Source organism: Muscardinus avellanarius (assembly GCF_963383645.1).
Source record: "Muscardinus avellanarius genome assembly, chromosome: 3".
Lineage (NCBI taxonomy): Eukaryota > Metazoa > Chordata > Mammalia > Rodentia > Gliridae > Muscardinus > Muscardinus avellanarius.
The window spans coordinates 86,674,536-86,688,542 of record NC_137788.1 but is presented as its reverse complement, the minus strand read 5'-3'; the positions used below and the strand labels follow the sequence as shown (position 1 = coordinate 86,688,542).

The 14,007-nt window shown below is 34.4% G+C and overlaps 1 protein-coding gene across 1 annotated transcript in view; it reads left to right on the top strand.

Annotated features, from left to right (window-relative positions):
• DPYD (dihydropyrimidine dehydrogenase) overlaps positions 1–14,007 on the top strand; it is a gene marked incomplete at both ends in the record, with an annotated part of 932,092 nt that overhangs the window by 746,707 nt on the left and 171,378 nt on the right. Inside the window, one exon of the mRNA XM_080690443.1 lies at positions 2,770–2,912. Coding sequence (XP_080546569.1) covers positions 2,770–2,912 — 143 coding nt within the window. The remainder of the gene's footprint in view (positions 1–2,769; positions 2,913–14,007) is intronic.

Below are 14,007 nucleotides of genomic sequence, written 5' to 3'. Positions count from 1 at the left end.
TTAAATTTTTCATCTTTATAAAGAATTTCTATGCCATGATAAAGAAAGATCATTTTCATATTTTAATTTTATTTTAAGAAATCTTTCTTGGTGAATGAAAGTCATTTATAAAATCAATTACACATAAAAATACCAAGGTAGATTATGTATCTTCTTAAATCAGTTATTTTTAAAAAATCAAATGGCATTTATAATGGAAATAAAGGCTTACTTAGAAAATTTACTATTGCCCAGCAACAAGAGAATATATTTCTTCAGTTTTGAATCACATTTCCTTAGAGAACATAATTGCCCTTAATTTTTCTAAAGAAGACACCTTTATTAGTTTGAAAGGTTTTTATGTTCATTAGGTAGATTAGAAAAGTTTCAGAAAATGAAGAAAAACATGAAACAGAAAATGTCGTTTTGACCTAATTGAACATCTTCAAATGCCAGTAAGGTTTTGCTGATATTTTTTAACACCTGTGCGATAATGTTGCCCTTTAAATGTAACTGGTTAAATTTTCAAAGCTGTGTCCTGGGATTTTTCCATTTGATGTCCATTAATATCAATTGGATATGCGGCCAAATCCCTGTATACCACTTTGAAATTTTACCCCTTAGTGTTAATGATATTCTTCTAACAGTGCAGTTAGAAATAAATTATTTATCTGCTTAGTTCAAATTTCCTTTAGTCTCTTGGGTCAACTAAATAAGGGGGGATTCTGATATTTCTTTATTACTTCAAAGTAGTATGTATATAAAGAGCCCATTAGCTCAGGATGTATTGAGCATGTTGGTTATATTATGCAGAGATAGCTGTATATCTAGCTGAGAGTTCAAGTTGTAGATTTCTGGAAAAATGCTTCCTTTTAACTTTTATTCTCAGTAAAATTTCTTTTTCACATGCCTACCAGTGTGTTTGTGCATATAACTGCATATGTATATTTTCATCATAAAATCTCCTGTCCACTATGTCAGCTCTTTTATGTTTCAGCCATAAAGATGAAAAAGAAATTATTGATAAATATTTTGTCTTAGAAATAGAATTTTGATGTACAGTTTCCAATTTTCCCTAACTTAATACTCTGTATTCCAAATGTCTGTTATATAGATTGGAAGTGTCAGCATTGACTATTTCTGACTAGGAAGTATTAATAAGTAGAAGAAGCTGTTTTATGTCTTGGAGCAACAAGAAGACATTTCCACAAACACTTTTGGTGTTGAGTGAAAAAGCATCAGTTATGCATAAATTCAGCTCTGTCTACAATGAATTAAAATAGGATAAGAAGAAAACTGATTTTTAAAAAGAATTTATCTTTTTAGAGTAGGTTTAGTTTCGCAGAAAAACAGAGAAGAATGCACAGAGATTTTCCCATGTAGGAATTGCTCCACTCATGCATAACCTGCATCCTGCTCAACACACTTCACCAAATGGATACGTTTGTTACAACTGATGAACCCACATTGAAACATCATTATCACCTACAGCAGGTGGTTCACATTTGAGTTCACTCTTGGTGTTGTACATCTTATGAATCTGGATAGATATATGATAACACATGCATCCGCATTATCATATCACATTTCATTGTCCTAGAAATCCTATTTGTTATGCCTACTCTTCCCTTCCTCCCTTTTTTGTCCCCCCACCCATGATCACTGACCTTTTTCTTCTTTCCATAGTTTTTTTTCCTTTTTTAGGACATCATACTGTGGTCAGAATCATATAGTAGTACATGGCCATCTCGGTTAGAAAGCCACTGATCTCAAGGAAACCTCTGTGTGCTTCCTTGAACTAGGCACTGGGTTAGACATGTGTTGGTATTGCTTACGTGGTGGTGGAGAGCAAGGTAAAATACCACATGAAGATGAAACAGTTGAATGTTTGTATTTGTTGGAAGGTGATTCAAGATAATATCAAATTCCTCCTTTAACAGAACTATCTTTAGTTCAGAAAATGCCTTTAAAGGGCTGTTAACTTCTGAGTGAACCCTTGGAATACCAAATTATTTTTCTCCATTGTAAGAGCATTAGTTTCATGCAGGATATTTAATACTTGAGAGACCAAAGTAGCTTTAGTATGGTATATTCATGTTTAAAATGACTATAAAATATTATGACCATCAATGCAGTTTTCATGACTAGTAGAGAATGACTTACAGATAATGTCCAGCTAAGTAAATATAAATCTATTCACATATGCATAATGATACATAGTCTGATGACATGATTCCAGCAAATTCTCTTTAACTTGGTTAAAATGTTTTAATATATGAAACATTACATAAGGCTCACTATGTTTCTTCAAATTGTGAGAAATCCATGTATAAAGCAATATGGAATCTGTAAATTCATCAGCACCTTGCTTGTTTTACAGTGTCTCTATTCACACCAGATGCTTTATACTGTGCAGAATCATAACAGAGTTGCATGTCTATTTATGTACTGTATATGGTTGTTTTTACTTCTCAAAACCAGCTGTTCCTTGTTCTTTTTAAAACAGATGCTTGAATGTTCCATACAATTCTCTACACATTACTGTATATCAAATTGTAATTTGCATGTAGGGTTGATATACCCACTTGGCAACTTCCCTGCCTTCAATATGGCATACACATACCCATTGACAAATTAACGTACTTTGAAACACAACTTGTGCAATATATATAAAAGAAATTTGAAAATTCATCCAATACAAGGTTGCCATTACATAATAGTAAAGAGAAGTCAACATGCTCAAGTGACCGATATGCTAACCTAACCATCCATGGTTCTCACTTTCTATAGGGACAGCCATCAGACCAATTGCTTTGAGAGCCGTGACTGCCATTGCCCGCGCCTTGCCAGGGTTCCCCATTTTGGCCACAGGTGGAATTGACTCCGCGGAAAGTGGACTTCAGTTTCTCCACAGTGGTGCTTCAGTCCTCCAGGTAGTATTTGTGTGTGTTTATGTTTTTTAAAAGATCCATCTCTCTCTGCCTGGTGTTGTAGCTCAGAGTACCTAGCATGTACTATGCCTTGGATACAATCCCTAGCATGAGAGAGAGAGAGAGAGAGAGAGAGAGAGAGAGAGAGAGAGAGAGAGAGAGAGAGAGAAAGACAGACAGAGAGAGAGAGACAGAGAGAGAGAGACAGAGACAGACAGAAGAGCTCCTTCTCATAAATACAAGTTAAATTACATAACAGAAATAAAAGATATGTTCTTTTAGGAACTCCAGAGTAAGAGACAGTGTGGGATGGAAATGGCAGCAGTCCTTAAGTTTACCTTGCATGTTCAAGAACAAGCCTGAGGTTCATTTCCTGTGATCATCTATGTTTTTCTCATATATCCATTTACCCATCTATTTGTAAAATAAATGAGACCAGGTACTGAATGCATATTCTGATGCTGGATAAATGCAAACATATGAGAAAATCCAACACAAGTAAAATCTCCACTAAAAACTAGAATTAAATCAAGGATTAGACCAAAACAGGATATGTGCCATTGATATTGTAGATATTACCAAATTTGACTGTGAATTTATTGGCAGACAAAATAAATTATTGGCTTTGTTACTTTTAAAATATAAAAAGTAGTCTTGTGTGGTGGCGTACACTTGTAATCCCCGCGCTTGGGAGGCGGAGACAGGAGGATCGTGCTGGTTCGGAGCCAGCCGTGCTGGCTTAAGAGACCCTGTTTCCACAAAAAAAGTAAAAAATTAGGTCTGGGAGTGTAGCCCGTGGGAGTGTATCCTGGAGGTAGAAGGGCTTCCAGGAACCCCAGTACCACACACACACACACACACACACACACACACACACACACAATATATATATATATATATATATATATATATATATATATATATATATATAGTTGGTTCAGTTTTTTCAGATACAAAAGTTAGGGGAATTCTATTGTATTTATAAAGGGATAATTTGAGAGTTGATAAATTATACTCTGCATAGCACTATTACAGATAAGAAAACTTATGTAACTTTTTTATTATTTATAAACCATTTTTGTAATGTTGCTCAACATGAGCTTAGAACTGTTGGGACATTTTAAGGTAAGCATTTCTCTGAGGGGCTATCTATGCAGGCTTTGAAGTCTGATTTGACTCAAAGATAAATTTTTTAATATAATGACTAAACTGTAAATTTTCCATTAATATGATTTCTCACTACCTAGTATCCATGACAACTAAAAGCAGAAACTATAACATCATTTTTTTGAAGAAAAAAAAAAGAATAGGTGGAGTGCAAATATCTTGTGTTTCTAATTTGAGAATCAGAATTGACATTGTCGTATGAAGTCTACACAAACTAAGGTAGAAATAATATATATCAAAATGGATTTAGACTTCTGCTTTCAAAGAGGTACATTCAATAGATGGTCTTTTCTCTGTGCCTCCCTACGTAGAGCTTTGTTTAAATATAAAACTAGAACCAGGCATGGTGGCACATGCCTGTAATCCCAGTACTTAGGAGTCTGAGACAGAAAAATTGCAAGTTCAAGGCAAGCTTTAGAAACTCAGTGGGACCCTGTTTAAAAAAATCTACGGCTGGGAGTGAAACTTGGAGGTAGAATGTTCCTGGATTCAATAGAAAGAAAGAAAGAAAGAAAGAAAGAAAGAAAGAAAGAAAGAAAGAAAGAAAGAAAGAAAGAAAGAAAGAAAGAAAGAAAGTTAGTTGAAAGATGAAGAAAAGGCACCTCAGCTATGGATCTCAAACACGAAGAACAAGAGAGTGAGGAGTTCCTAGGTTCGTTAGCCCTTTCCTCATGTATATCACAATCAGAGCCAAAGAAGGCCAGCAACCTACAAACACAACACATGCAGACCAAATAAGCCAACTCTCTATACACCAAGAACCAGAAGAGTAGCTTAGCAAGACTGAAAGTTTTAGACAATAACTGCTCTGCTTCAGAGAAATAATACAGATAAAAACTATACCCATCTGCACAAAGGATAAGTGGACATCTATTATAAGGGCCTGCACCTTCACCAGATAGCCCACGGTCCCGCTGGGCAGTAATGAGTGCCTCATGTGGGAGTAATGAGGTATCTCTCTTCCTGTCCCCTGAAGTGATGCCAGAGAAGGTCTAGTGGGGACTCAGGACTTTCATTATCTCAAGGGGGTAATGAATCTACTGTCCTTTTCTTTACTCAATGATGCCTGAATGGGGAGTAGTAATAGCACCACATTTATGCCCCTCCCAGCCAAGGAGGTATCAGTGTAGGTTTTGTGTTGCACCAGAAGGTTCCTTATCTCCATAAGGAACAAGGTCCATTGGGTATCAAGGAAAACCAAATAGGGAACTTGGACTTCTACTTGGCAGTAGAAAGACAGAGGCCTCTTCTTTTTCTGCCAAAGTAGCTTAAAAATGGTTAGCTCAAAATGTTTAAATAAGATTATTATTATATTATATTATGAATTAGATTATTTTAATATATTATAAATTAGATTATTATAAATAAAATTGTTATTATATTCCAAATGACAAGATTTCACTTGAAAATCACTTATCATACTAAGACCTAGGAAGATCTCAATACGCATAGTGAAGGAAAATCAATAGATACCAATGCCAAGATGATATAGATGTTAGCAGAATAAAAGAAAAAAAGTAGAAGAAAAAAGAAAAAAAGAGAGATGAAACAAAATAAAAAATAAATATTAAAAAAGAGAAAAATAACAAATGCAAAACAACAAAAATAAGAAGGTACTGATGAAAACCAAAATGTTTTCTCCACCAAGGTCCTAAGATGAGGGGACAGGAGTGGCTATCTGAAGCCTATACCAATCAAAGGTCTATGAATCTTTTTAGACAGCATGCCCCTTTGAGAGAGCAAATGCTTGGTGTTATTCATCTCTGTTTTTCATTCTTTCATGGTATTTCTCAGGTGACTAGCAGGAGTGAATTGTGTCTAGCGTCAAACGGAATGCCACTTTGCTACTTTGCCTACTGGAATAAACTAAAGGAGAATGCAGGGCTCCCCAGATAAAGACTCTCTCCAGAGACATTTGATAAGCACACTCTGAGAGCTGAGCAGGTGTTGATGCCACAGCATGAAAATAAGTGAGGACAAAATGTTGAACTCCTCAAAGATTCTCTCCAGACCTTTCTGTGCTGTGTGTTTGGAGGGTAGGAATAACACTGGCTCTGTGAAATCAGACTATCTCACTACCACTAAGGATACACTTCATAAATTCTATTGTCTGTACCACACATTCCTGAGCTGCCAGAAGCCCTCCACTCTTGTGAGGCCCACAGAGAAAGAAGATTTCTGTAGCTTTGACATAGTAAAACTTTGTCAAAATCCACTAATCTCAACCAAAATCCACTGATCTCAACCATAGGGAGGTTGGAATGAAACCCAACACTACACAACAAACCAATACTTTAAGACATATTGTCAAAAGAGGTATACTTGGAGGTGGTGATTCCTGCCTGTAATCCCAGCTGCTTAGAAGATGGAGGCAAGAGTATTGAAAGCTCAAAGCCAACCTGAGCAATTTAACAAGATTCTGTCTCAAAATAAGATTTTAGAAGGTCTGGGATTCTAGCTCAGTGGCAGAGCACCCCTGGTTTAATCCCTAGTCTGTCTGTCTGTCTCCCTCCCTTCCCTCCACCCCCCCCTCTCTCCCTCCTCACACACACACACATTACACACACATTATACCTCATTACACATAAACATATACACACAGAGAAAGAGAGCTGTAGATCAAGAAGGCTCTTAAAAAATGGAAGAGACATGCATCTAAATAGGTTCCCAAATCTCTACATGAAACTTAAAAAATATAAAAAATAAGAAAATAGATAGCTCCTAAAGTTTTTAACTCCCTAGTATAGAATGCCTAAGATATCAAAGTAGTGAAATGCTAAACAAAGAACTAAAAATAATATTTAAAATTAAAAATTGTGCAAAGTACAAGTGAATGCAAATAAGTAAATTAATTAACAAAGACAATGTAGGATATGAATGGGCACTTCAGTATATAAATAATAATTTTGATAAAAAAAAAAGAAATCCTAGACCTAGAAAGCTCAAGAAGTCAGTTAAAAACATAAATTGAATTCGGGCCTGGTGGTACACACTTGTAATCCCAGTTTTAGGGAGGCTGAGACAGGAAGATCATGCGAGTTTGAAGCCAGCTTCAGCTACTTAGTGAGGCTCTCAGCAAATTAGTGAGATTCTGTTTCCAAATAAAATATAAAATAGGTCTGGGTGTGTAGCCCAGAGGGTTTTATCCCAAGTAACACACACACACACACACACACACACACACACACACACAAATAACCATAAATTGAAACTCTCGATAGCATGCTAAATCAAGAAGAAAGATAATCAGTGCTTAAGGACAATTCCACCCCAATATTAAATTCAGAAATCAAGGAAAAACTAAAAGAATGAATAAAACATATATGTTCTTTGAGAAATAACTTCAATAAAATAATAGAGAATTTCTAAAATCTTTGGAAAGACAAAGATATCCAAGTATAGGATGCATGTCAAACCTCAAATAGACATGACCAGACAAAAATCTATAGGCAATATATTATAGTTACATTTCCAAGTGCACACGACAAAGAAAAAATTTTAAAATCTACAAGAGAAAAGTAAGAGTCGCATTTAAAGGCAAACTCTAGAAAATAACACCAGATTTTTAACAGAAATTGTAAAGGCCAGGGAAATTGATGTTTTTCAAGTTCTAAAAGAAAACAACTGCCAAAAAAGATAAAAAGATAACTATGGCCAGCAAATTCATCCTTCAGAATCAAGGAGTAATAAACACCCTGCAAGACAAACATAAACTAAAAGGATTTGGGACCATAAGATTAGCATTACAGAAAATACTCAGAGGAATTCTACATCTAGTAAAAGAATAAAATATCATGAGAGCATGGTAAAAAAATAAATCTCACTAGAAGATTAAACATACAAATGAAAAGCAGGAAAGAATCAAACATCAGTAAAGCAAAACACCAAATGCCTACGATGAATTCAACAAGAAGAAAATAGTATAAAATGTTTAAATCAACCAGAAGAAAATCAACAAAATGACAGAAACAACTGCATACATTTCAATAATAATTCTGAATATACGTGTTTTTAATGCTCCAACTAGAAGATGCAGACTAGCTGATTGATATAAAAAGACTCATCAATATGCTGCCTACAAGAAACACACCTAACCTGCAAAAACAAACACATACTGAGAGTGAAGTTTGGAAAATGATATTCTAAGCAAATAGAAACATTCAAGCAGAAGTAGCTTACTTCTGAGGTAGCTTACAGACTTTGAAGCAAAATCAGCTAAAAGAGACAAAGAGAAGGTCAATATATACAATGATTATAAATATATATACACTGACTGTCAAATCACTCAATTTTTTTTTTTTTTTTTTTTTTTTTTTGCGAGTCAGGGGATGGAAACCAGGGACCTTCAACCTCCAAGCTACAACCCCTGCCCTATTTTTTATTCTTTATTTTGAAACAGGGTCTCACTAAGTTGTGGAGCGCCTCACTAAGTAGCTGAGGCTGTCTGGAAACCACGATCTACAGGTCTCAGCCTCTGGAATGCTGGGGTTACAAGCATGCACCACCACACCTGGCTACTAGATTTTATTAAACAAATACTACTAGACATAAAAGGAGAGAAATAGCCTAATCCATTAGTAGTGTTTTTGACACTGCTATCACAAGTATACAGACCACTTAAACAAAAACAAAATAAAATAAAAAGCATGAGAGAGACATCAGAGCTGAGATATATTATAGGTCAAATGGACTTACCAGACACCTACAGATGTCTTTACACAGAGTATTTCATCCAACAGTGGCAGAACACACATGATTTTCCAATTTTTATCACACTTGGAACTCTTGCCAAAATAGGTATCATTTTAGGCCATAAATAATAATTAAATAATATTTCACATAATAGTAGATAACCATAGGATGAAAATAAAATCAACATATTTAATATATTAAAAAACAGTACTAAGAGGGAAGTTTATAGCAATGTATGTATATAATATAAGAAGATACCATATAAATAATCAAATGATGCATTTCAAAGTCTTAGGAAAATATTAAAAAAACAACCCCAAATCCATAGAAGGAAAGAAAGAATGAAAATCAGTGAAAAAGTAGAGACTAAATGAATAATACAGAGGATTAATGAAACAAAGGCTTTCTGTTTGGTTTACTATTTTACTGTTTGAAAACTCAAACAAAATAGACCTCTAGACAAGTTAAGCAAGATCAAGAGAGAAGACCCAAATAGATAAAATTGGAGGTTAAAAAGGAGACTTTACAATGGCTATCACTGAAATTTAAATGATCTTAATAGGATCTGTTTAAAAGCTGTATTTTAATAAGTTAAAAAAATCCAAAAGAAAACTTTCTGGACAAATGACCTACCAACACTTAAGCAAGAAAATATTAAAAAGGCCAAATAGATAAACTACAAGTAATAGATAAGCTACACACAATGGGAGTCAAACAGAATTATAGCCTCCCCTCCCCCCAAAAAAGCCCAGTACTGAATGGATTCACTGCTTATTATTTATTTATTTATTTTTTCAGTACTGGGGATTGAACTCAGGGGTATTCTACCTCGAAGCTACAACTCAGTCTGACTTGTTATTCTTTATTTTGAAAGAGGGTCTCACTAAGTTGCAAAGGGCCTCACTAAGTAACTGAGGCTAGCCTCAAACCCTGGATCCTCCTGTCTTAGCCCCTCAGGTACTGAGATTACAAGCATGTGCCTCCATGCCCTGCTTCACTGCAAACTTTTACCAGACTTTTAAGAAATAACTAACATGAATCCTTCTTAAACTATTCTACATAAATGAAAGGGCAAAAACCCTCTTAAACTCATTCTATGAAGCCAGTATCACACTGTTTTCATACCTAATAGTACACAACAATAACAAAAAAAAGAAAAATATAGACCAATGTTTCCATGAATATCAGTGCAGAAACCCTCAATAAAATACTTGAAAATAAAATTCAACAGAACACTAAAAGTTTCATACATTATCTTTAAGCTAGTTTTATCTCAGGGATGCATTGCATATGATTAAATATATAAAAATCAATAAACATAATGCAGCACATAGATAAAATTAAGGACAGAAATCACATGATCATCTCAATAGATGCAGAAAAAGCATTTGAAAAAAATTTAACATCACCTCATTTTAGAAATTCTAAATATATTAGGTATAGAAATATATATTACATACCTAAATATAATAAAGACAATAAATGGCAAACCCATAGTCATATCAGACTGAATGGTGAAAATATAAATGTATTCTCTCTAAAATAAAAATGATGGAAGGTGACTACTCTCATCACTTTTATCCAATATAGTATTAGAAATTTTAGAAAGAAATAAAAAAAATATATGAATAGGGAAGTAGGAAGTAGAACTTTTTTCTGATATGATTTTATAATTAGAAAATCCTAAAGACTGCATCAAGAGACTTAGGTATGATAAATTTTGGTACATTTTCAGAATACAATATTATGTTAGCAAGGTTTTCCTTCACTGTGACCAAAATATCTGACAAGAACAACATAGAGAAGGAAATGTTTATTTGACTTATAGTTTTAGAAATTTAGTTCATGGCCAGCCAGCTTCAGGGCAGAAACATCATGACAGAGGGGCATGGTAGAGAATAGCTTTGGAGCCCTTAGTAACTGGGAAACAGAGATAGATGAAAGAGTCAGGGACAGATAGAGTCCTCAAGGCCATATCCCCAGTGGCTCACCTTTTTCATCCACTTCTCACCTCTGAATATTGCTGCACTGGGGATCAGTCTTTCAACGTATGAGATTTCTAGGGAACATTCCAGATCCAAAGCATAACACAGGTCAACATACAAGTCAGTAGCTTTTCTATATACCACTAATGAATTTGCTCAGATAAAATCAAGCAAGAAATTCCATTCACAAAAGCATCAAAAAAATCTAGGAATAAGCCTAACCAAAGAGGTGAAAGGCCTCTACAACAAAAATAATAAAACATTGAAGAAAGATATTAAAGAAGACACCAGAAGATGTAAAGACTTCCCATGTTCTTGGTTTGGGAAAGTTAATATTGTTAAAAGAAATCTACAGATTCAGCTCAATCCCCATCAAATTGCCAATGTCATTTTTCACAGAAGTGGAAAAACAATCCTAAAATCTATGTGGAACCACAAAAGACCCCAAGTAGTCAAAGCAATTCTAAGTAAAATGAGAAATGTTGGCAGAAACACAGTGCCTTATTTCAAAATATACTACAAATCAATAACAGCAAAAATAGTATGGTATTGGCATAAAAACTGACATGTACACCAATGAAACAGCATATAAAACCTAATAAAAACCCACACATCCACAGCAAACTGATTCTCAACAAAACGTGCCCCAAACCTACATTTTACAAAAGACAGCTTCTTCAAAAAATGGTTTTAGGAAAATTGGATAGAGTCCTATCACTCATCCTATACAAAATCAATTCAAAATGAATAAAAAAATCTTTAATGAAAGACATAAATCTTTCTAACTACTAGAAGAAAGCATAAGGAAAACCCTCCAAGAAGTCAACATAGGCAATGATTTCCATAATAGGATCCAAATAGTTCAGTAAAAAAAAAAAAAGCAAGAATTGACAAATGAAATTACATCAAATTAAAAAGCCTCTGCACAGGAAAAGAAACAGAAATGAAGACACAACCTACAGAATAGAAGATAACCTCTACCAAGTATTCAACTGATAAATGATTAATATCCACAATATATAAAGAACTCAAAAAACTTTAAAGAGCAAGTAATCTAATAAAAATGGACAAATTATCTGATACTTCTCAAAAGAAATACAAATAGGTAATAAATATATGGAAAAAATGTTTAAGATCTTTAGCCATAAGAGAAATTAAAACTACAATGAAATTCCATCTCACCTCAGAGTGGCTAGTATCTAAAAAATTAAAAATTAAATACTGGTGAGGATGTGGAGAGAAATGAATCTCTGTATATTGTGTGTGGGAAGTTAAATTATTATAACTGCTATGGAAGACAGTATGGAGGTTTCTCAAAAAACTAAAAATAGAACCATGATATGATACAGCTGTCTTATTTCTGGGTATATATCAAAAGAAAATGAAACCACCATACAAAGGATATTTCTGAATATTAGAAAGCATCATGTTACAATAAACAATCCAGGTGCAGTAAAACAAGTTTCATATGCTTTCTCTCATAGGTGGTATTTGAAAAAAATTTCTCTGGATTACCTGAAGGTAGAGGAAGAATTATTAGTGGAAGCGAAGGAAATTGGAAAAAGGATATGAGAGTTGGAAAGAAAAGAATTGGTAGACATTCATTTATATGAATACACACATAGTTATATTTTGCAGCAAAGCCCATTAATTTGTACAATTAATAGGTTAGTAATTATAAAAAGCAGGAAAAAAAAGATACCTTAACTATAGGAAACAAAAAATTCTAGTAACAATGAATTTCCCATCAGAAACCATAGAATCCAAAAGGAATTGAGAAAATATTTATCCATTGCCAAAGGAGAAAAAAAGGTCCCCAGTCATGTTAGTTGACTTTAACAAAAAGATGGCTGATAGAAGTCCCTTAAGAAGAATAGAAATGATAGAGAAGGGCATCTTGGTCTAACAAGAAGAAAAAAGGACTATGAAACATTTCTTTTAAAAAATTTGGAAGGTAAAAGATATCTAGGTTTCAGTATGATCTGAATTTATTTTCATGAGCAAAAAGAAATGGATGAATGGGAAGATACGAAGGAGCTGTGAATGTGTTTCACAGTGGGATCCTACTCCTTGCCAAACACATGATCATTATCAAGGAACACATGAGAGTTAAGGCTCTTGACCATCTACATGTTTTGAGAATAGCTACTGCTACACACATACAGTATTCCTACCATCTACCAGAGAGTGAAATTGTTTTAAAATTTTTGATTGACATCACCTGAGGCTTTTCTTAGAAAAATGAAGGCCATTGTAATATATATATATATATATATATATATATATATATATATATATATATATATATATATATGGACCCTGAGACTGGAACCGCTAGAACTTAGGGAAAGCTGTCTTATGACCTCTATTATTTCTTTCTCAGAAGAATATAAATTTCTTTCCATCTTTTTCTCACTATTCTATTACTTGTTTCTTCTCTAAACTTTAGCAACACGTGATAGTTATGGCCCTCCGGCCCTGTCCACAAGATGGTCTTTTAGCTCCAGTTTCTGCATGAAATGATTCAGTAGCTTAATATCTGTTGGCTTAAATATGATTTCTAGACAATCTGTTTGCTTCAATTTATCTTTACACTAGGCCCCATCATAAGCTGTTGATCACCCTATTAATGAACTGCTTAATTTTCAGCAGAAATAAACTAAATATTTGTTGAATTAACTTATTAAGTGAATGTACTTGAGGGCTTTTATTTTTTATTACCAAGATTGTGATGAATGATATAAAGGTTTTATATAGTGTAAAAGTCAGTGCCTTTTCAACCCTGGTTGGGCCCAGAGATGTTTCAACTTTGAAGAATATTGGCTCCTAAATGGTTTTGTTAAAGATGTAGAGTTTCATACTATCGTCCCCTAAGACTCCGACCCGCAGGGGCTTAGAGAACGACACAGACACCTCTTCAGCTGAAATATGAATTCTTCTTTAATGGATCCTTAATATGTCTCAATAATATGTCTCTTCTTCCTTTTCAATGCGTGCAGCAAGCACAATATATATCAGCATCATAATCCCTCCCTCTAATCCCTACCAACCCCAAGCTTCCCACGGCTAAGGCATGCACATTTCTGACTCTCTCATAGGCAGGCTGGTGGTAGCATGAGGCTTTGCGTCACTGATCATTCTGCAGGCACATAGCATGGCACACTGCGCATGCTCAAGGAGACGTCCATCTTGTGAGTCTCATGACTTGGCTGCAAGCCTAGGCGCCATCTTGAATCCATGCTGGCAACAAGCCT